The sequence below is a fragment of the Bos indicus x Bos taurus genome, chromosome 26 (assembly GCF_003369695.1).
Source record: "Bos indicus x Bos taurus breed Angus x Brahman F1 hybrid chromosome 26, Bos_hybrid_MaternalHap_v2.0, whole genome shotgun sequence".
NCBI classification, from domain to species: Eukaryota; Metazoa; Chordata; class Mammalia; order Artiodactyla; family Bovidae; genus Bos; species Bos indicus x Bos taurus.
In genome coordinates this window covers 40,041,061-40,063,325 of record NC_040101.1, presented here as the reverse complement: position 1 = coordinate 40,063,325, position 22,265 = coordinate 40,041,061, and the positions used below count along the sequence as shown (strand labels likewise).

General features: G+C 42.2%; 1 protein-coding gene across 6 annotated transcripts in view; it reads right to left on the bottom strand.

Annotated features, from left to right (window-relative positions):
- Positions 1–22,265, bottom strand: part of PANK1 (pantothenate kinase 1) — a 104,326-nt gene that overhangs the window by 11,699 nt on the left and 70,362 nt on the right. For all 6 annotated transcript variants that reach the window (XM_027529188.1, XM_027529189.1, XM_027529186.1 and 3 more), the window contains 2 exons: positions 13,462–13,814; positions 3,645–3,898 (listed from right to left, as the gene is read on the bottom strand). In XM_027529188.1, the coding sequence (XP_027384989.1) occupies positions 3,645–3,898; positions 13,462–13,797 (590 nt within the window). In that variant the 5' untranslated portion in view covers positions 13,798–13,814. The remainder of the gene's footprint in view (positions 1–3,644; positions 3,899–13,461; positions 13,815–22,265) is intronic.

Genomic DNA, 22,265 nt, shown 5'->3' with positions numbered 1-22,265 from the left:
CATGCAAACTAGGTGCAGTCCCGTGAGGACAAAAAGAGCTCCACGGGCATTACACTCTTGACAACTCAGTCACAGCAGAAATTCTGGATTTCCTCTAAGAAAGTTTGTGTTTATTTACATTTAACATGGTGCATCATGAGATGTTGTTAGTTTTTAGTCTGCCCCACATAGCTAGCATGGTTTAATGGGAACACTTTTTGGCTTGTGTGATGTGAATTTGTCTTGTTTTCTGTGTGTGTGTGTGTGTGTGTGTATGTGTATAAAAAGCTTAACTCCCATTTCTAGTTTCTACTTTTCATCCACACTAATATCCTGTCTTTGAAATCACGTATTTGTATTCCTCAAGGTGTTCAGCAACTGACTCCAAACATACAAGCACTTAAAGGCACTGGCTGACTTAGAAAGAAGGCAACTCATCATCTGATGTGTTGGTATGAGTGAAAAGGGACGAGGGCTTTGTATGAGTGGAAAATGACAGGTGACTGACAAAGAATCGGTGCTGAATGGGGAAAGCAAGCATGCACTGGCACAGCTGGGACACTGCAGGTTGGACGAAAGAACGTACAGTTGCAGAAGAGCACTTTATTAACATCCTCAACCTGCCCCCCGTTATCCAGTCTAGTGATTCTCTCGCTCATCATCAGATGCATGTTTGTTTCAGCAGACACATAGCAAAACCCTCAGCAAATCAGAGACCAAAACATCATTGTTTTTTTTTAAAAACCCAACAAACCTGTAGTGAGGAATTTCAGGAAGAAAGTAAAAGAATCCAATTACATGAATGCTCATGCCCTTAAAACAGATTCCAAAAGAATGAAATAAGCTGCACTGCTCATTTCATTGAAGCTTGGAAAGTCTTTACATTCCTCTTTTCATAGATTACACATTCTAACAATATAAGCCGTTAAGTTCTGCTTTTTTTTTTTTCATCTGCTATAATATAATTGGAGTTGTGTCAACAGAAAGGAAATGTTGCTATGAATCTAGGATGCAGTAAAATTACATATAACACTGAAACAAATCATTTAAAATCATAAGTCTAAAAGAAAACTGATATCCTATAATAATGTGGGTTCCTAAAAATAAAAATGCTTAATAGGAAAATAGGGTATAGGAGAATAACAAAAAACCTAGAGTTACAGCCATCCTACTAGGAGTAGCAAAACTTAAAGATCAAGCCATTTGCTTCAATCAGCGATTTCCAAAGTGTGTTCCACACACTGATGTTCACGGCTGACCAAAATATAGGCACACCTCATTTTCCTGTGCTTTACTTTATGGTACTTTACAGATACTGAATTTTTATAAATTGAAGGTTTGCGGCAATCCTGGATCCCCAAGCCTATCAGTGCCATTTTTCCAATGGCACTTGTTCACTTGTGTCTCTGTGTCACATTTTGGGTAATTCTCACAATATTTCAAGTTTTAACATTATGATTTTATGTGTTATAGTGATCTGTGATCTTTGGAGTTAAAGGATTATGACTTGCTGAAGGCTCAGATTATGGTTAGCATTTTTTAGGAATAAAATTTTTTAATCAAGGTATATATATGTATTTTTAAACATAATGTCATTGCGCAATTAACAGACTACAATATAGTGTAAACACAACTTTTAAATGCACTGGGAAACCAAAAGACTTATGTGATCCGCTTTATTGTGATACTGGCTTTATCGCAGCAGTCCGGAACTGATCCTGCAATTTCTCTGAGGTATGCCTATAGTTTATAGATAAATGGTTTTCTAACTTGGATCAAAAACAAAACAAAAAAACTTTGGCAGAATAAATGGTTGGACAAGGAAGACCTGGGGTCCAGAGACTTGATATTTCGTTCCCTTCCCCAACCTGTGGCAGCCCTGGAAAGGGCTCTCTCATAACCTTCAGTCTCCTGCAATACCTTTCCAAAACTACTGGTTAAAGAGAGCTTGTCAGAAAGCTTGGACATCCAAACAGTATTCGCTGATTGCGAAGCACTGGTCATTAACCAGCATTTACCAGTCATTGGAATTTATAGGCATTACTGCACATATATCAGATACCAAGCAGCACAGTTTGGCTCATTATTCAAAGACAACCAGATCCTTGGAACCTCCAAGGTTGAGAGCATGTACCTGTGATATAAATCATGACTTTGTTTAGTGTTAATCAACAAAACTATAAATATCTCTAATTGTGGACAATGGTTAGCTTGTTGTTACCTTGGGACTAGCTCTACCAATTCGATGGCTCCTTTTGGGAGGAAGTCTGTAGTTGAAGATTATACCTTTCTCAGAAGATCACTCTCTTCAGGTAAACCCAGTCTAGCCAAAATATTTACTTGTCTCTGATACTTCTGACAGTCCTAATGAGGCCGTGGGGCCGATTCTTCAGCTTAGTGCTGTATTCTTAGTAAGAAAGTGTGTTGCCTGGAGGCAATTTACACACACACAAGCAGGATCAGTCAGGATGTGTGTACCAGGGTTTCTTTATACCACCAACTGTTAACATTTGGGACTTGACACTTTTTTGCTGTAGGGAGCTATCGTAGGATATTTAGCAACACCCTTGGTCACTAGATGCCAGTATCGCTGAATCTCCAGTTGTGACAACCAAAAAACAATGTCTCCAAACATTGTCAAACGTCCCTCCCCTGAGGGGCTCAATCTTCCCTTCCCCAGTGGTGAACCACTGATTTATGCAGACCCATCAAAAGTCATGTTAATACAGGAGAAAAGCTCCTGTTAATACAGGAGTGCTCGCCTCCTCATGCGTGAGTAGAATTACAGAATGTCGGTACTGGAGAGGCAGGTACAAATTAAGAAACAACTCACTTCATGGCACAAACAAGGATACTGAGGCTCAGAGGAGTTACATGGTATCTTTGTCTATCAAAAACAACACTTTCAATATCATGTCTCAAAGCACGTGTCACACAGCGCCAGTTCCTTAAATCATTCCTCCAAAAATGGGTTCTTGTGGTCCAATAAGTTAAAGAAACTTCATTCTAATCCTCTTACAAGTAAAGAAAACCCTTGTAATTTTGCTTACACTATGATCTCTCAAAGACTTCTGACCCTGTATCTTCGTTCCGTGTTGAATCCCTACTAACAGGAAGCTGAGCCCACATGCCCGTAGGGTGTGTGTACACAAAGAAACACTCCCTGCACCCCACTGCCATCACAGGGCTGTTTGTCTATCCACTGCACTTCCAAATTCCCTGTGAAGTGTGCTGACTATTCCAGTTTGCAGCAGGAGCATTTATCTGAGGGTAAAAAGCACTGTAAACAGAGTCTGGCTCACTGATTGGAATGACATTATTTCAAGCAATTCTTTCTGTGCTAGGCACCAAGGCAGTTCCAAAGGAAGGGTTTCTCTGCAGCCCTCTGACTATCACAAGCACCCTTCCACCTGGCTTCTGGGTTGTGTGACCCTTTTCCCGCACCTGACCAGTTTCCCACCAGAGCAAGACCTGTGTTTTATTAACTTTTCTATCAATCACCCTGTATAACACATTCAATAAATCCTTTTTGGTTGGTTGAGGAGGTAAGATCTTTCTTTTAAAAATGTATTCAATATAAGTAACCTTTTCAGAAACTGGTCTTTAAGGAAGAGGCCTGGGTTTAATAAGCACAGAAAGGTTCTCCTAGTGGAAACCGCGTTTACCTGGTCCCTGTAACTCTTTTATAGTTGTCCTTGGAGTACACAGCTAGGATGCTGACACCTGAGCCCATGTTCACCAGCAACATAGGGTACGGGTTATCCAGGCAGTACGGCTTTTTCTGACACAATTCGGGATTGGTGGGATTTTCAAAGTAGTAACATTCCGGCTTGCCGTTGAAGCCAATGGAGTCGACGTAAAGCAGGCCCTGAATCAGACAGTCCAGTTCGTCCAGTTTGTGGAGCTGCAGGTCAGCAATCTGAAAGAGAACAAGCCCGTGGGAGGGAGACTGCCACCACCTCAGGGGATGTCCTGGGGGCTTTTCTTTGGTCTAAACGTGTCATGAACGTGAAAGGCATGGAACCATTCTTCTAGCACCGCATTGGGAAATCTTGTTGAGACTCAGTCATTCCAGTGGAAAACCAGCCCTTAGCATGTGGGGTGGGTTAAATGCTTGCCCCTGAAAGATATGCCCATATCTTAGTTTTCAGAACCTGTGACTGTAACCTTATTTGGAAACAAGGTCTTTCCATATGTAATTAATTAAGGATCCTGAGATGAAGAGAGCATCCTGGGTTATCTGGATAGCCCTAAGTCCATGGACAATTTCCTGATAAGACACAGGGAAGACTGGATGGAAGCAGGGGAGAAGGCCACATGGAGACAGAAGGCAGAGACTGGAGGGCTGCACGACAGGCCAGGAATGCCAGCAGCCACCGGATGCCAGAAGAGGCAAAACATGGGTTCTGCCCGAGAGTCTCTGAAGGAAGTATGGTTCTAGCAACACCCTGATTTCATCTTTCTGGCCTCCAGAATTGTGACTGAACACATTTCTGTGGCTTTAAGCCGCTAGAAGGGTGGTAATTTGTTATAGCAGCCACAGGAAACTAACCCAGCGTACCATGGGGTGAAGAGAGTGAGAATGTTCTGGAAGCAGAAAGACTTCTACACTTCCTTGAAAAGATACACAGTCTTGAGGGAGGCACGTGAGCCTGGGGGCTGGGGACAATCTCCTTTGAGCCCAAATAGCCCAGCTCTCCTTTTCCCAGGCACCAGGCTTTGGAGTTAGAGGGGCCTGACTTTGAATGCTAGCTCTAACACTTAGCTAATTGAGGGATGTGGGGCTAGTTCCTTAACTTCTCAAGCCTCAGTTTCCTCCTCTGTAAAATAGGGACGATACCCACAGCATAGTGTGAAGACTACATGATGATAATATATAAAATGCTGGGACTTCTCTGGTTGCCTAGTGGCTAACACTCTGCCCTCTCTGTGCAGGGGGGCCCAGGTTTGATCTCTGGTCAGGGAACTACATTCCAAATGCTGCAACTAAGAGTTCAAATGCCATAAATAAAGATCCCATGTTCTGCAACTAAGGCCCAGAGCAGCCAAACAAATAAATATCTTAAAAAACAAAATAAAACAAAATGCTTACACATGGCTTGGCAAGTACAGAGGACTCGAAAAATAGTGACTCTTTTACTAATAGCTTAAGCAATGGCACCCCACTCCAGTACTCTTGCCTGGAAAATCCCATGGATGGAGGAGCCTGGTAGGCTGCAGTCCATGGGGTCGCTAAGAGTCGGACACAACTGAGCGACTTTCCTTTCACTTTTCACTTTCATGCATTGGAGAAGGCAATGGCAACCCACTCCAGGGTTCTTGCCTGGAGAGTCCCAGGGACGGGGGAGCCTGGTGGGCTGCCGTCTATGGGGTCACACAGAGTCGGACACAACTGAAGTGACTTAGCAGTAGTAGCAGTAGGTAGTCCTAGAGTGTCCTTTCATGCTCCTGAGAAACAAAAACTCCTTTTCTCCTAGGTACTGGGGGGAAAAAGAAAAGGGGAATGAGTTAACTGAGGGCTAGCCTTAGCAGGCAATGGGTACTTTGCATCCTCAAAAGTTTATTAATGGTCCTCAAGAGTGATATTACTGCTGGTCCCCCAAAAAACGAAAACAATCTAATATTCACCAACATGAAACTGAGTCAACAATGGAAGATAATTTATAGGGTCTAATTTAAATTTTAAAAAATCTCTTTAAGAAAATAATAACTAGTATTTACTGTTTACTATATGCCCAACCCTTATACTAGATCATTTAGTTCTCACAAAAATCCTATTAAGAGGTACCATTATCCTAATGCTGTTTGAGGCTCATAGACCTGAAGTAACTTCCCCTAAGTGACACAACTGGCAAATGCCTTGCTGTTCTTCTGTCTTCATTCATAATGAGTCCTTCTTCTGGGATCTGGAAACCACCTACATGAGTACTATACTTAGATATATTGCCCCCAAAGCATCATCTTCATTATGAAAGTTAATAGCTAGAAGGAAATTTTGGACTTTTTGTCATCTCACTGTCCCAGTCAACAAAATCTACTGAAGCTTTATCTGCAGAGCAGAGTTAGAATAGGTTACTGGCAAGATGGTGGACTTTTTCTTGATATACAGGAAAAAGCATTCTAAATGACACATGATGATAAAGCAAATCTATCAAATGATCCTGAACATTTCATTTTCCACCAAGTGAAATTCTGGGTGAGATGCATACCATGTGTTCGGGGGTAATACTAGAGGTGTAAGACCATCTGGAGAGCTAAGCACTATAGTGATACACAGCTGGGTAAACCCTGTCTTCTCTTCCTCCTAGATTCCTCAGCTCTATCCATGTCTTTCATTGCACTCACAGCAAGGGTCACATTCTGGCTTGCTTTGTGGTTCACTGGGTGCCCCTGCACACCATGCTCAAAGGCCTGTCCATTAGAATGGCTTAATAAACATTTCTTAAACAGAACAGGGAAAGTCGTCCCCTCTTAAATCACCCCACACTGAAAAGTAGTGATTTCATCAGCCAGTCTTGGGGTCATAGGTTAATCTGCTTAAAAATTAATCAGAGGTCCATCAACAATATTGAAACCCATGCCCAGAACTAACATCACAAACGTGAACAAAGTGTGTCCAGGAGACGTCCTGAAACTGCTCAGGAGAAAGAAAAACCTGTCAAGGCATATAAAGCATGCAACTTTGCTCTGAAAGGAAAGATCTCAACTTTTCCCTCAAAATCACTTTCAAATAATGTGCTAGCTGCAAACAGACATCTCTTCTATAGCATTTTACTGAGGGATGGGTATTTGTTTTTATTTTTTAATTGGAGTATAATTGCTTTACAGTGTTGTGTTGGTTTCTGCTGTACAACACGTGAATCAACTATATGTATACGTATATTCCCTTCCCCTTCAGCCTCCTTCCTCCACCCATCCCGCCCCTCTAGGTGAGCACAGAGCACTGAGCTGAGCTCCCCGGGCTGCGAAGCTGCCTCCCACTAGCTGGCTACTCTACATGTGGGTGTATTTATGTCAGTGCTACTCTCCCAATTGGTCCCACCCTCTCCTTCCTCTCCACAAGTCCATTCTCTACGTTCTCTTCTCTATTCCTGCCCTGCAAATAGGTTCATCAGTACGATGGATATTTCTGAAGCCTGAGGTCATGCACCCCACACTGAGAAACAGAAATATTAGTCACTTTCATTGAGACCTATGGAGACCTCCCTCAAAGGTCTTTCTCATCCGGGAAATAGGACAGGCTCCCAAGTGTAAGCCATGAGTCAAATCATTACTTGGACAGCATGTTCAGATCCCAGCTACAGAGAAACGCTCTTTCTTGGGACTTAGTTTTCTTTATACTGGGGGTAAAGAAAAACAAATGCTGCAGGAGCCAGTAAAGGAGTAAAGTCCCTTGACTAAACGCTCAAGTAACAGAAGGATGGGGATTGTGGCACACAAGGCAATCCACATGTGTTCAAAATTCACTGCAGCCCACGTGATAGTGGGGGCTCACTGTTGCCAATGATCAGATTTCTCAAGAGTCAGAAATCTAGACTTTTACGTGAAACTTCCAATTTTTAAATGCTGGCAGCTAGTTTAAATTAAATATCTATGTAGAAGGGCACCATAACAGCTGTGGGCTACATCTGACTTCCCACTAATAGGCAGTAAATTCCTATGAATTTTATATGTATTCTTAATGGTGATCTCTATAATGGGTCTTAGATGATGGTAGATCTGAAATATCAGATGCAGTGACTATGCAGATGAAGCTTCAGTTAATGTGAACATAACCTTGTCACCAAGGTGTGTTGGTAAATGTTTAACAATTACCTCTCTAGGAGCAAAAGCCCTGGTTTACAGCTTTTACCAATTTCAGTTGTATCATCACTCCCACCATGGCCAGCTTCAAGCTGCCAGCACAATGTCACTAAGCACCAAGTTGGGAAGACACAGTGGGTTCTCACGAGCCAACAGGAGCTGACTCCAGCACACCACTGCGTGTAACTCTCCTTAGCACTTTCAGAAGATATGATTTGCAGGACTTCCCTGGCAGTCCAATAGTTAAACCCTTCGCTTCCACTGCAGTGGGCACCAGGCTCAATCCCTGATGGGGAACTATGATCCCACATGCTGCACAGTGCAGCCAAAAAGAAAAGACAGTATGAGTTCTGCCCGTTCTTAAATCATTAAGTTTAAACTATTCCCCAAACTTAAAAACAAGAAATCAAAATTAGCCCTAAAACTCAAACTCTGTAAATAACGGGGATAGAGGAAGAAATAAAGTAAAAAAAAAAAACACACACACAAAAACCCCCATTTTTTTTCAAATTATTACTATGATAAACTAATTCTGTTTTGCCCATTCCCAAAGTCACCCAAGCAAGCATGGGTGCAGTGGGGATTCTCAAATTTTAGGCACCATCAGAACACCTGGAGGCTTTGTTAAATCAGATTGCTGGGCCCCCACTCCCAGAGTTTCTGACTGCCTGTCTAACAATATCCCAAGTGATCCAGATGCTGCTGGTCCTGCGACCACACAGACTTTGGAGCTGAAGAGCTGGTATGAATGCATGATCACAGAGTGACAACAGGCCTTCAATAAAATCACATACTGTCCCCAGTACCAGCTGCTCTAGTTAACTTTCAGGGCTCTTTTCAAGAACCGGATGAGATGGCTGTGTGAATGCCTTGGAAACATGAGCTACACATGAGTTATACAATTTATACAAGAGGTGAAATAATTCAATCTTCTTAAGCTGAAATACATTTGGAAACCCACTTCCAAACCGAAGGCTCTAATTTCTCAAAGGAATTCAGTGATTCCCTGTATGCTGAAATTAGAAAAAAAATATGGATTATAAACACAAGACATGTTGAGGATACAATTGGAAGAGGTTCTCCTTATGTGCTTCCCTCTGTCAAAAATAACTAACTAGCAAAAATTATTATATATAAGATAGGCTAAACAAGAAGGCCCTACTGTATAACACAGGGAACTGTTGTCAGTATCCTAAACATAATGGAAAAGAATATGAAAAAGAAGGTGTATATGTGTATCAATACAGAGAATCTTTCTGCTGTACAGCAGAAATTAACACACAATTGCAAATCAACTAGTGAAAGTCACTCAGTCATGTCTGACTCTTTGCGACCCCATGGACTATATACAGTCCATGGAATTCTCCAGGCCAGAATACTGGAGTGGATAGCCTTTCCCTTCTCCAGGGGATCTTCCCAACCCAGGTATCGAACCAGGGTCTCCTGTACTGCAGATGGATTCAATTAGATTCAACTAGGAAATCAACTAGACTTCAATACAATAAACTTTCAAAGTAACTAAATAAATAGCTGAATGAATAAATAAATAAATGCATTCATACATACATATGTATGTTCATAAATCTGAAAAAAACCATCCCAGGAGGTTTCATGCCTGCTCTCTATGGGAGTATGCTATTGACCTACCCCATTATATCACTCTCCTGCCCTTGAGAAATGAGTCACTAAATTGTTTGTATGATACACATTTGTATGATACCCCACACTGTCCAAGGTGCTTTTGCTGACATTGGCTCTGTAAGTCATACTGGAAATGGCAGAAAAGGTTATCTTACTAAGCTCAAGAACAATCTGCATATAAAATGGTTGACTCTGAACTATAGATTACACTAGGGGCTCTTTGCTCCTTACACAGGAGAGCTGAGAGAGACCAGAAAGAGAGTTGAATTTCAAATATGTTTTGTGAGTGAGAAAAATAACAAAACCTGAGTAGGCAAACAGAAGGCAGCCCATATATTGATACTTTCTTTTATAGATGGCTAGACTGTTAGGCAAGTACTCCAGACTTGCTGCCTGCACCAATCTGTTTATTAGGCTCCAGCAGCCTGAAGGAACAGTTCAGTTCAGTTCAGTTGCTCAGTCGTGTCCAACTCTTTGTGACCCCATGAATCGCAGCATGCCAGACCTCCCTGTCCATCACCAACTCCCAGTGTCCACACAAACCCATGTCCATCAAGTTGACGATGCCATCCAACCACTTCATCCTCTGTTGTCCCCTTCTCCTCCTGCCCTCAATCTTTCCCAGCATCAGGGTCTTTTCAAATGAGTCAGCTCTTCACATCAGGTGGCCAAAGTGTTGGAGTTTCAGCTTCAACATCAGTCCTTCCAATGAACACCCAGGACTGATCTCCTTCAGGATGGACTGGTTGGATCTCCTTGCAGTTCAAGGGACTCTCAAGAGTCTTCTCCAACACCACAGTTCAAAAGCATCAATTCTTCAGGGCTCAGCCTTCTTTATAGTCCAACTCTCACATCCATACATGACTACTGGAAAAACCATAGCCTTGACTAGATGGACCTTTGTTGGCAAAGAAATGTCTCTGCTTTTTAATATGCTGTCTAGCTTGGTCATAACTTTTCTTCCAAGGAGTAAGCATCTTTTAATTTCATTGCTGCAATCGCCATCTGCAGTGATTTTGGAGCCCAGAAAAATAAAGTCAGCCACTGTTTCCCCCTCTATTTGCCATGAAGTGATGGGACCAGATGCCATCATCTTAGTTTTCTGAATGTTGAGCTTTAAGCCAACATTTTCACTCTCCTCTTTCACGTTCATCAAGAGGCTCTTTAGTTCTTCTTCGCTTTCTGCCATAAGGGTGGTGTCATCTGCGTATCTGAGGTTACTGATATTTCTCCTGGACAGAGGCTTCTTTTTTTTGGTTAAATAAGACATGACTTTTCTCAAGTCAGATCCTTGAGAAACACACTTGCTCATGACCAACAAAAATTGAGTAACTTTCTCCTGGGGCATTACCCCAGAGGAGGGATAGAGCCTTTGATAGAGGTTGCTTAAATGCTGTAGGTCACCTTGGTTCACTTCAGGCTCCCTAGAAGAGATGGACACAGGCAACCTTGAGGGACCTGGGGAGCTCACAGCACTAGCAGTGGGTCAGCATCTGCTGAAAAGCATTGAGCTAACACTCAGCTCTCACCTAAGGGGGCACTATGAATGCCTCTTTATGGCTCTTTAGCTTTAGTTTCCTTATCCTTGTAGCCACCTTCTGCTGCCTTCTGAAGATGATGAAACTGAGTCCCACAGGAGGGACATGATTTATCCAAAGGCACCCAGATAGTTAAATGCAGAAACATAATCAGAATTCAGGATCAGTGCTTTTTCATTTATGAATTTGCACTTAATGTTCATGCTCCTAGATCTCAACCTTCTCAGTTTCAAAACTCTTCAATTACTGGGCCCCAAAGAGGAGAGTGAAAAAGTTGGCTTAAAGGTCAACATTCAGAAAACTAAGGTCATGGTATCCGGTCCCATCACTTAATGGCAAATAGATGGGGAAACAGTGGAAACAGTGGGTGACTTTATTTTTTGGGGCTCCAAAATCACTACAGATGGTGACTGCAGCCATGAAATTAAAAGACATTTACTCCTTGGAAGAAAAGTTATGACCAAGCTAGACAGCATATTAAAAAGTGGGACATTACTTTGCCAACAAAGGTCCGTTTTGTCAAGGCTATGGTTTTTCCAGTAGTCATGTATGGATGAGAATTGGACTATAAAGAAGGCTGAGCAGCAAAGAATTGATGCTTTTGAATTGTGGTGTTGGAGAACACTCTTGAGAGTCCCTTGGACTGCAAGGAGATCCAACCAGTCCATCCTAAAGGAGATCAGTCCTGGGTGTTCATTGGAAGGACTGATGTGGAAGCTGAAACTCCAACACTTTGGCCACCTGATGTGAAGAGCTGACTCATTTGAAAAGACCCTGATGCTGGGAGGGATTGGGGGTAGGAGGAGATAGGGATGACGACAGAGGGTGAGATGGTTGGATGGCATTTACCGAGTCAATGGACATGAGTTTGGGTAAACTCCAGGAGTTGGTGATGGATTGGGAGGCCTGGTGTGCTGCAGTACATGGGGTCACAAAGAGTCAGACACAACCGAGCAACTGAACTGAATTGAACTTGGTGGAGAAAAGATTCCATGGATCATTTAAGTAAGTGGCAGCATCAAATTCTACTGCTGGGTAGGGAACACGGACACAAAAGGAAAAGTGAACACCTGAATATAATCAATCTGATTGAAGGGAACGTTCCAGGGCTCTATTGCTAGCTCTTGCAGAAACTACTTATCAATGAGATAAATGATGCTCCTTTTGATTGTGCAAATCAATTTGCATTAGATCTTTATTCAATACAATGAATAAGGCATTGATTTACTAATTTATTCATTAATGATAAAGTTTCTGGCAAGACTAATCCCAGAATCTTTCAACCCTTCCTTCTTTTATGTTCAAACACTTCTGTTCATTTAAATTTCTCTATTATTTTTCTTTCTTCTCATTTTATTCCCTGTGAGATGAACCTAGACATTAAAGAGATTATCTTGACTATAGAAATGGGGAAATTGGAACACACAGGTGTTAGAGATTGCTTAATAAAGAGGAAGTTAGGACTCCATGCCACTCATCCATATCTTCCATTTAGCCAACTCTGTCAAATCTAAATAAGCAACACAGAGGCAGAATATCCTGCTGGTCAGGATAAGGTATTATTTACTTATTTGGCTGCACCATGTGGCGTATGGGATCCTAATTCCCTGTCCAGGGATTGAACCCACACCCTCTGGACTAGAATCAGAGAGTCTCAGCCACTGGACTGCCAAGGATGCCCTCAGGATAAGTTACTATTCTTATTATGTAGAACCATACTGCCTAAATCTTGTTTATTTATAAAGGAATTTACCTGTAAGTAATATCAAAGATTTCATTTTTGTTTGTGAGCAAAACTCCTAAAGGACATTCATAAAACAGAAAAGACACAGAGCAAATGGGCAGAAAGAAGTACTCATTTTTAGTAAGATGTATAAAAAGTCTTTCCTGCAGGCCTCGGTCTATATATCTATGAAACTGGCACAATAATTATGTTTTTCACAGGACTCAAGAGTCTGGAAAACTAAAATAGTTCAGAAGGTGATTTACATCACCTTGTCTTTAGCACATTGTGCAGACATAATTGAAACAAAACTGAAGAGGGCAGCTAATATTTACTGGGCATTGTAAGTGCCAGGTACATATTATAGCCGCCAGCCCTATGAAGTAGGAACTATTTTTATTCTCATATAGATGAGGAAGCTGAAGCAGTGAGAGGTGAGGTAAACTTGTCCAAAGTTGCCAAGCCTAGTAGCCTAGTTCTTCCATCGGAGACGCCATGCTTATGGGCATAGGAGAGGCTTCCTTTGTTTCTCTAAGAGGTGGTTTTGTGGTTTGCACAGGGCTAAAGCGGAAGACCCTGATGCTGGGAGGGATTGGGGCAGGAGGAGAAGGGGACGACAGAGGATGAGATGGCTGGATGGCATCACCGACTTGATGGACATGGGTTTGGGTAAACTCTGGGAGTTGGTGATGGACAGGGGGCCTGGCGTGCTGCGATTCATGGGGTCGCAGAGTCGGACACGACTGAGTGACTGAACTGAACTGAACGCGGACATACCGTTCTGAAATCCTCTTCGAACTTGAAAGCCCCGCCTCCCGTGGCACAGAGCGTGGTGTGCAGGCTGGAGAAGTTCTTCTCGCTGCCCATCTGGATGAACTTGTGCATTGCACAGCTGGGGAAGCGGATGAAGTGCAGGTTCCCCTTCCGCCCACACATGGTCAAGTTTTTCAGTTCCAGGTGGACGTCTCGGATCCCGGTTTTCCCATAAGCTGTGTTAGAAGTCAAATACTTCCTGATGCTCTTTAGGTTCTCCACCTCCTCCTGCTCTTCTTCAGCTGTAATATCCTTCGGCTCAAAGTAGACCAATTTAACCAGCGTCCCACCGATATCCATGCCGAACCACGGGAACGCTAGGGGACAGAAAGAGTGACCATGAATTCTGTACATTCAAGAAACAGTCAATAATGAAACGCAGTGGTGTCGCATATGTATGTGCATTTACCATTAAATTTACCAGAATTCTACTCTAGGTGCCTAAAAGAAGAGACAGGCGAGGTGAAATACCCTCTTTAAAATGGTGCCCGTGATTCTGCTTTCATCCCACTCAAGAGTTGGACTCAGAATTGACTATGAGATAAGAATAGGATTCTCTAAGGCAGTCAATGGCCGCCTGCTTCTCAGGGCTCCAGAATGTCACCAAATGGAGTGCAATTTCAATACTTAGAGATACATATTTTGCATACACTCTGGCTCCCAAAAGCTATTTTATCAGAATTTCAGGGAAAGAAACAATGATCTGACACCAGAGGAAATGCTGCTATGCTATCTGTATGTACCAAGAGATGGTATGTTGACCCCTAAGCCTCATGCTCTCTTCCCAGAGCACTCTTGGATGATAATTATCACAGTATACAATTTTTGCCTTCACGAGCTGACTTTTATACAATGTGACTCCACTGCTTCACTCAACAGAATAAACAGGAAGGAGAAAGGAGAGACAGTGGGTTATAAGAGCTGAGGGGCAGACATGATGATTCCGATGGCAACAGGCCTCTCAAAAGAACAGATCGAATTACAACTCATTCCTTTCTTTTCTAAGGAAGAGATTCTCTCTCCATCTCCAGGTGCCCACCCAGAAGTCCTCACCTCAGCCCTGTGTCTCCTCCCCCATCGATTCTGATTTAATTCTTGGGGAGGACCTAGGCATGAGTATTTTTTTAAGTTCCCCAGATGTTCCAGTTTGCAGGCTTGCAAACTGCTGAACTACAAGAACCATGACCACCGATGGTCAAGCCTACAAATACCAGGTATACAACACAGAGGCATGTTTTGTGTAATATTTTAATACATAAATATATGTTTATATTTAATAAAATGCTGGAGAGGCTTACCTATGACAAAATGAATTTCCATAGTAATTATTTTTATTGTTATTGTGAGGAAAGGGCTGAGCTCCCTGAACAGGCTGAGTTTATTTAGAGGCAACCTGGAAAATTAATACTGGACTGTTGAATGCTTTGTAGTAAGCACGGGGCAAACCCAAATGGGAATCTGAAATTTGGAGATCCCTTTTCATCTTCCTCAGTAGACTGTATGGGCTAAATCTGAATCTTACAGTAAAAGTGAGTTTACATTCTAAATCAACTATACTGAGATCTCGGAGAAGGCAACGGCACCCCACTCCAGTACTCTTGCCTGGAAAATCCCATGGACGGAGGAGCCTGGTAGGCTGAAGTCCATGGGGTCGCACAGAGTCAGACACGACTGAGCGACTTCACTTTCACGCATTGGAGAAGGAAATGGCAACCCACTCCAGTGTTCTTGCCTGGAGAATCCCAGGGATGGGGGAGCCTGGTGGGTTGCCGTCTATGGGGTTGCACAGAGTCGGACACGACTGAAGCGACTTAGCAGCAGCAGCATACTCAGATCTAAACTAAAAACACCAAAACTGAGTTTAAAGACTCAAGAAGTTAAAGTGGCTTCTTTCAAAAAGCTTATTTCATTCAGCCCTAGACAACAGCCACTTGAGCCCTGGTCAAATTGTGCACATTATGCCTAGAGATTACACGGCCAGCAACAGAACTAGGACTTAGAGGAAGTCTTCTTTCTAGGCAGCCCCACTATTTAGCCCTCTCCATCAGTACACTGGGAAGGGAGGAGGAAGGAGTACATAGGAGGAAGCCATTCCTGCCTAGAATCTTCTCTCCTGTGCTTGCCTGTTGTCATTTGAGTTCTGATCCAAGCCAGCTCCTCCACACTTGGTAAGCAGTAACTCTAATGGTAAATCCCAAACTCCCTAGAAGATTGAGAATAGCAGGGACTTCCCTGGTTGGTTCAGTGGCTAAGACTGTGCTCCCAATGCAGGGGGCCCGGGTTCAATCCCAGTTCGGGGAACTAGATCCCATATGCTGCAACTAAGAGTTCTCATATGCCATAACTAAAGATCCTGTGTGCCTCAGTGAAGGTCAAAGATCCCTCATGCCACAGCTAAGACCTGGTGCAGCTATATAAATATTTTTTTTTTTCTCAAAAACATATTAAGAGAAGCAAATTCTGGTAACAAGACTGTTAACAAATGTCCTCTTATCTTTGCAGAAGTTTGCAAAGCAAATCCCACACAGCTCAGTGTAGACTGGGAAGCTTGCCTATCCTAGCAGGAGAGAGCAGAAACCTGGGAACCATTCATCCCTAGCTCACAGATGATGTTCTTGGTCCATTCTCGAAAAATCACTGTCAGCACGGCCCACAGTGTGCATGCGTGAGTGCTCAGTCACTTCGGTTGTGTCCAACTCTTTGCGATCCCAGGGACTGCAGCCCACCAGGCTCCTCTGTCCATGGGATTCTCCAGGCAAGAATACTGGAGTGGGTTGCCATTCCCTCCTCCAGGAGACCTTCCCGACCCAGGATTGAACCCATGTCTCTTACGTCTACCTGCACTGGCACAAGGGTTCTTTACCACTAGCGCCACCTGGGAAGCCCAACCCACAGTGTAATAGGTTGAGTCCCAGTTCAGGATTTTGAACAACTGCTTCTCAGAAGCAGCAGCCAGTAACTAGCTCACACTAACTTCCTTCACCTCTCTGGATCACAATTTCCTTATCTGCGAAAGGAGTGGACTGTGTAAGAATGGCCTCTAGCCCCCTCCCTCCCATAAACTTCCCAAGGATTTTTTTTTTTTTTTTTTAAGAAACACATATACAAAAATCACAACCAGCCACAATCAAATAGGCCAACCAGAGCCCTAGTTTTAAACCCCACTGAAATATACTGTAGTATGTCAACAGTGTCCAGTTATGCAATCGAGGTTGCAGGTATAATCCATTCTTGTCCACGTAGGAAAGACACCTACTACTGAATAGGATGGGAGAAGTGTATTCTGGAACACTGCTAAGGATAACCATTTTTGACAGACTCTGCCAACATCTATTAAAAGCACACATACATTTTAAAATGCAGTTAATTCCTCTCTCGGACCATATTTTTTAAAGGACTAGTATTTGAGGATGGGTATAAAGAAGTTTACTGCACCCCTTCTTGTTGACTAGTCACCAAGTCATGTCCAGCTCTTTCACAACCCCATGGGCTGAACCTAGCAAGGCTCCTCTGTCCATGGGATTCTGCAGGCAAGAATACTGGAGTGGATTGCCATTTCCTTCTGCAGGAGATCTTGCTGACCTGGAGATCAAACCCATGTCTCCTGCACTGCAGGCAGATTCTTTAACACTGAGCTACCTGGGAAGCCCACTGCATCCCTTACAGTGGCCAAATGTAAGAAAAACAAAAAAGCAAGATCAAAACAAATTGGAAGCAACATACATGCCCTTTAACAGAGAAACTTCAATAAAGCATGACTTTCCAAACCATGGGATATTAGGCAGACATTAGAAAGAATGAATGAGATCTATACTAGAGATACCCCCAATCTTCTACAGATGAGAAAAACAAGAGATACCTAGCAGTGTAAATAACTTATTAACTCCATCTGGTTTGGAAAAAAAAAAAAAACAAAGGGAGAAAGGAAAAGAGGAAGGAGGAACGAAGGACAGTGGGCAGGCAGGTGGAAGGCAGACCCCAAGTGTTTATGATTATATGAGCCCACAGGAAGGTAGAGAAGGCCACCCCTTCGGGTTGTTTAATTGTCGGAGGATGGTGGGATAAGTAGATTGTATAGGTAGAGGCTAGAAGTCAGAGAAAAGCATGAGAAAATTCTATACTTAGAAATTTCAGTACGTGAAGAAGTAAAATAAGAATTCAGTGATAATGGAAAATAAGACAGCTTAGTGCAGAATGGACAGAACAAGTTGTATGTAACCCAGAAAAGCCCCTGTGGCCTGTATATGGTTGGCTGTTGTTAATTTAAGTACAGGCAACTGAAAAGAGGTCTCCCTTTTTAAAATGTGTCTAGGGACAGCTAAGCATTTTATAAATTATTTATAATTCCAGTTTCTTCTTCCTGCGTCACCTCCTCCATTTCAAAGCTTTTGTTAGCAGCTCAGCAAAACAGTGGGGGAAAGTGTAGAGTTTTGAAAATTCAGTTAAATGGCATATGAGCAGTTTGGGTTAAGGTAAAAGGGAATAAGGATTGGAAAACTATAGTTTAAATGGCAATATAAATTGCTTTCACTTACTGTATTCATTCCTTACCTTCATAAAAAATTAAATGCCCTTCTATTTACATTTTAATGCTTTTATAGGACACTATCATATTTTAAATGTTCAGTTTTATTTATCTTCCTGATATCAAGGGCTACCTAAATGATAGTTCCCATATACAAGCTGTGGTTGGAGACAGAAGAGAAAGGGAAAAAAGAAATCCGAATGCAGCTACCATCCATGACTCATGTTTTCTTTAATCCAGGGTATGCAGATGTTTTGATAAATTTAGCTGAACCACTGATAAGAATCTCTTCTGTGTTTGCCAGAAGTGATGCTCCTTCTAGATACAGAATATCTGCACTCACTCTTTACTCTTCCCTTTTAAACCCAGATGCTTTTTTTTTTTTTTTAGTTCAGAAGCCTCTAGATCAAGAGGACCCACATCTAGAGTTGATGTTGAAATAACTTTGTTTCACCTCCTAATTTAGTGCCAACTGTGCATCACCTAGGCTCTTTGACTGGGTGGGACTGTGGGGTTCTCTCCTTTGGGGAGGAGATGAGTATTTCACGTGGAGGAAGGAGAGTGAGCCAAATACCTGGGAACCAGAAGCACACCTTGTGGTGGTCACTGGTGCTGCTGGCCCCTTCCCTCCTGGACTGAGTTTCTTACCCCACTCTTTGTTAATAGATTGTCAAGCAAACTAATAAATAGGTGGGAAAGAAGTTTGAGGATTGTGTAATCAACAGAAAAGAGACTTTTCAAGTACTTTGGAAGATATTTTTATACTATGTGAGTACCGCTTATGCTCAAGTTGCCTAGGGACTTCTGCAAGTTAAAAACACCACCAATAACAACTTTAATTTAGATCCAAGTATGTAATACAAACTGTATTTCTTTACAAATTTCCTCAGTGCTAGCCACCCCCTCACTGTGTCTCAATTTGACTGACAGCATAATGAAATTCTCTGCTAATGTATTCACGGAAGCATTGAACTTTAAGGGGTGGAAGGGATCTTTGGTCAAATTCAACACTTTGTTTACAGATAACAAAATCGAGGTTTGGAAAGATCAAGGGATTACCCAAGGTTGATCACAGTAGGTAACAGAAACTATTTTCAGTTTCATGAGCCCACATATTCCCCATTTCGCTAGGCTGGTCTGAGTTGAGTTGTCAGTCACAGACAGAATGATTGTAGGCAGGTTTTTCTCGAGCCATTTACTAACCTGTAAGATGAAGTAGACTAACTAACTAACTAACAGAACTAAGGTTCTGTTAAATTCTTACATTTCATCATCCCAATTACACATATACAAAGTCCTCCAAAAGCATAGCTTTAACAGCATAAAATATAAGAGTTGAAAACCTAAGAACTATTTAAGGACATTGAAGAAAATGGTAAATGTAAAATTTAATAAAAGGGTTTCCATAACATTGTGAAGAAACCCATAATTATTGTACACAGAGCAGTCTGCTAAACATTAAATACTCTACGCAAAGAAACTTGAGTCATGGTTTCTTTTAAATTAATGCATACCAGATTTCTTGAAATTTTAGTCACACTGCAACCCACTCCAGTATTCTTGCCTAGAGAATCCCCATGGACAGAGGAACCTGGCAAGCTACAGTCCATGGGGTTGCAAAGAGTCGGACATGACTGAGCGACTAAGCACAGCACAGCACAGCACAAAGGTATCAGAACACAAGCACTTCCAGAGTAGGAATGGGAATATAAATGGTTGGAATCCTTCCTCTGGGCTATTTGGAAATATATACTAAAAAGCACCAGATTCCTATGCCCTTTGATACACTGGTTCCGCTTTACCCTATAGAAATAGTTATGCATGCATTCAAAAATTTATCTTAAAAATCATTGTTTTACTACTACTACTGAGGAAATGAATTTCATGTCCAAAAATAAAAGGTTGGTTATAGACAATTATCCATTAATACAAAGGAACAATATATCACCATCAAAATAATTTTGTAAGATAGCAATTAATGCGGAGAAGGCAATGGCACCCCACTCCAGTACTCCTGCCTGGAAAATCCCATGGATGGAGGAGCCTGGAAGGCTGCAGTCCATGGAGTCGCTGAGGGTCGGGCATGACTGAGCGACTTCACTTTCCCTTTTCACTTTCATGCATTGGAGAAGGAAACGGCAACCCACTCCAGTGTTCTTGCCTGGAGAATCCCAGGGACGGGGGAGCCTGGTGCGCTGCAATCCATGGGGTCGCACAGAGTCGGACACGACTAAAGTGACTTAGCAGTAGCAGCAGCAGCAATTAATGACATGAGGAGAATGTTCATTATATATTATTAGGTGAAAAGTGCGGGTGGTTAGTGGTACATTTTGTATGATTACAGTTTTGTGTAAAAATTAAACAGTTACTTGTTCCCAGAAAACAAGACTAGAAACTTCAGGCCAAAATGTTAACAGGCATTATGGATAGTGTGTGCTAAGTCACTTCAGTCCTTTCCAACTCTGCAACCCTATGGACCACAGCCCACCAGGCTCCTCTGTCTGAATACTGGAGTGGGTTGCTGTGCCCTCCTCCAGGGGATCTTCCTGACCCAGGGATCGAATCCACATCTCTCATGCCTACCTGCATTGGCAGGCAGGTTCTTTACCACTAGCACCATGTGGGAAGCCCATTAGCGTGGGCTTATGGTTTTTTTCTTCTGGCTTTGCTGATAGGATGTTTTTCAATTTTTACAATCAATATGTTTAATCTTCATAAGCAGAGTTATTTTATAATTCTCAATCAAAAACTTCTCTGTAATGATGCAAAAGCTAAAAAAAAATGTTTTAATTTCACCTCAATGAACAGAGAGCAGGTCTGTGGTCTTGCTCATGAAAAAGTGTGCCTTCATTTCCTCATCTCAACAATTTGGGTTACTCATCTCAACAATTGCTTTCTCAAGCAATATTCTGCTCATGTCAAGCCTGTTACCAAAATCTAAGATAGCACTATAAAGAGCGTGTGATATATATATACACACACAATGGAATACTACTCAGTCAAAATAAAAGAATTAAATGTTGCTATTTGCCACAACATGGATGGACTTGGAAGGTATTCTGCTTAGTGAAATAACTAAACCAGAGAAAGACAAATACTGTATGCTATCCCTTATATAGGGAATCTAAAAAATAAAACAAAGTAGTAAATATAACGAAAAAGAAACAGACTCACAGATATAGAGCACAAACTAGTGGTTACCAGTGGGGAGAGAGGGGCAAGAAAGGGGTAGGAGAGTAGAGGTACAAACCATTAGGTACAGTAAGTTGCAAGCACATACTGTACAACACAGGGAATATAACCAATATTTTGTAGTAACTATAAAAAGGAATGATGCTAAAGCTGAAACTCCAGTACTTTGGCCACCTCATGCGAAGAGTTGACTCATTGGAAAAGACTCTGATGCTGGGAGGGATTGGAGGCAGGAGGAAAAGGGGACGACAGATGATGAGATGGCTGGATGGCATCACCGACTCGATGGACGTGAGTTTGAGTGAACTCTGGGAGTTGGTGATGGACAGGGAGGCCTGGCGTGCTGCGATTCATGGGGTCACAAACAGTCGGACACGACAGAGCGACTGATCTGATCTGATCTGATCTGATAAATGGACTATAACCTTTAAAATTTGTGAATCACTATATTGTACACCTTTAACTTACATAATATTGTACAGCAACTATATTTCAATTTAAAAGGTTGGAAAAAAAAAAAAAAGAGCGACTTCCTTGGCTGTCCAGTGGCTAAGACTTCACATTCCAACACAGGGTGTGCAGGTTCCTTCCCTGGTTGGGGAGCTAAAATCCCACGTAACTTGCAGTCAAAAAACCAAAACATAAACAACAGCAGCAATAGTGTAACAAAATCAATAAAGACTTTAAAAATGGTCCACATTAAAAAAAAAAAAACAAAAAAACATTTAAAAAAAGAAAAGGAATGACAGGGGAAGCCTGACACTCAAGAGCAGAGTTGTTTAGCTAGTTAGATGCTTGACATCACCAGGGCTCTTTCAGGCAGGAAGGGACCTGATTTCCCTCACTGTTGGCAAGGCACACCCTTGACAGCCTGAATGTTAAACTTGGAATTCAGAACACACTTAAGAAAGCACAGGGATGTTTGTGGGAATGGATCACCATGGCAAAGGGCCCACGTCGCTGTGTGATAATAGCCCTTCTTCTACTGACAAGCCTCAGATGCCCATCAATTTTCTCCCTCTCCCAGACAGGTGGGAAAGAACCAAAAGGC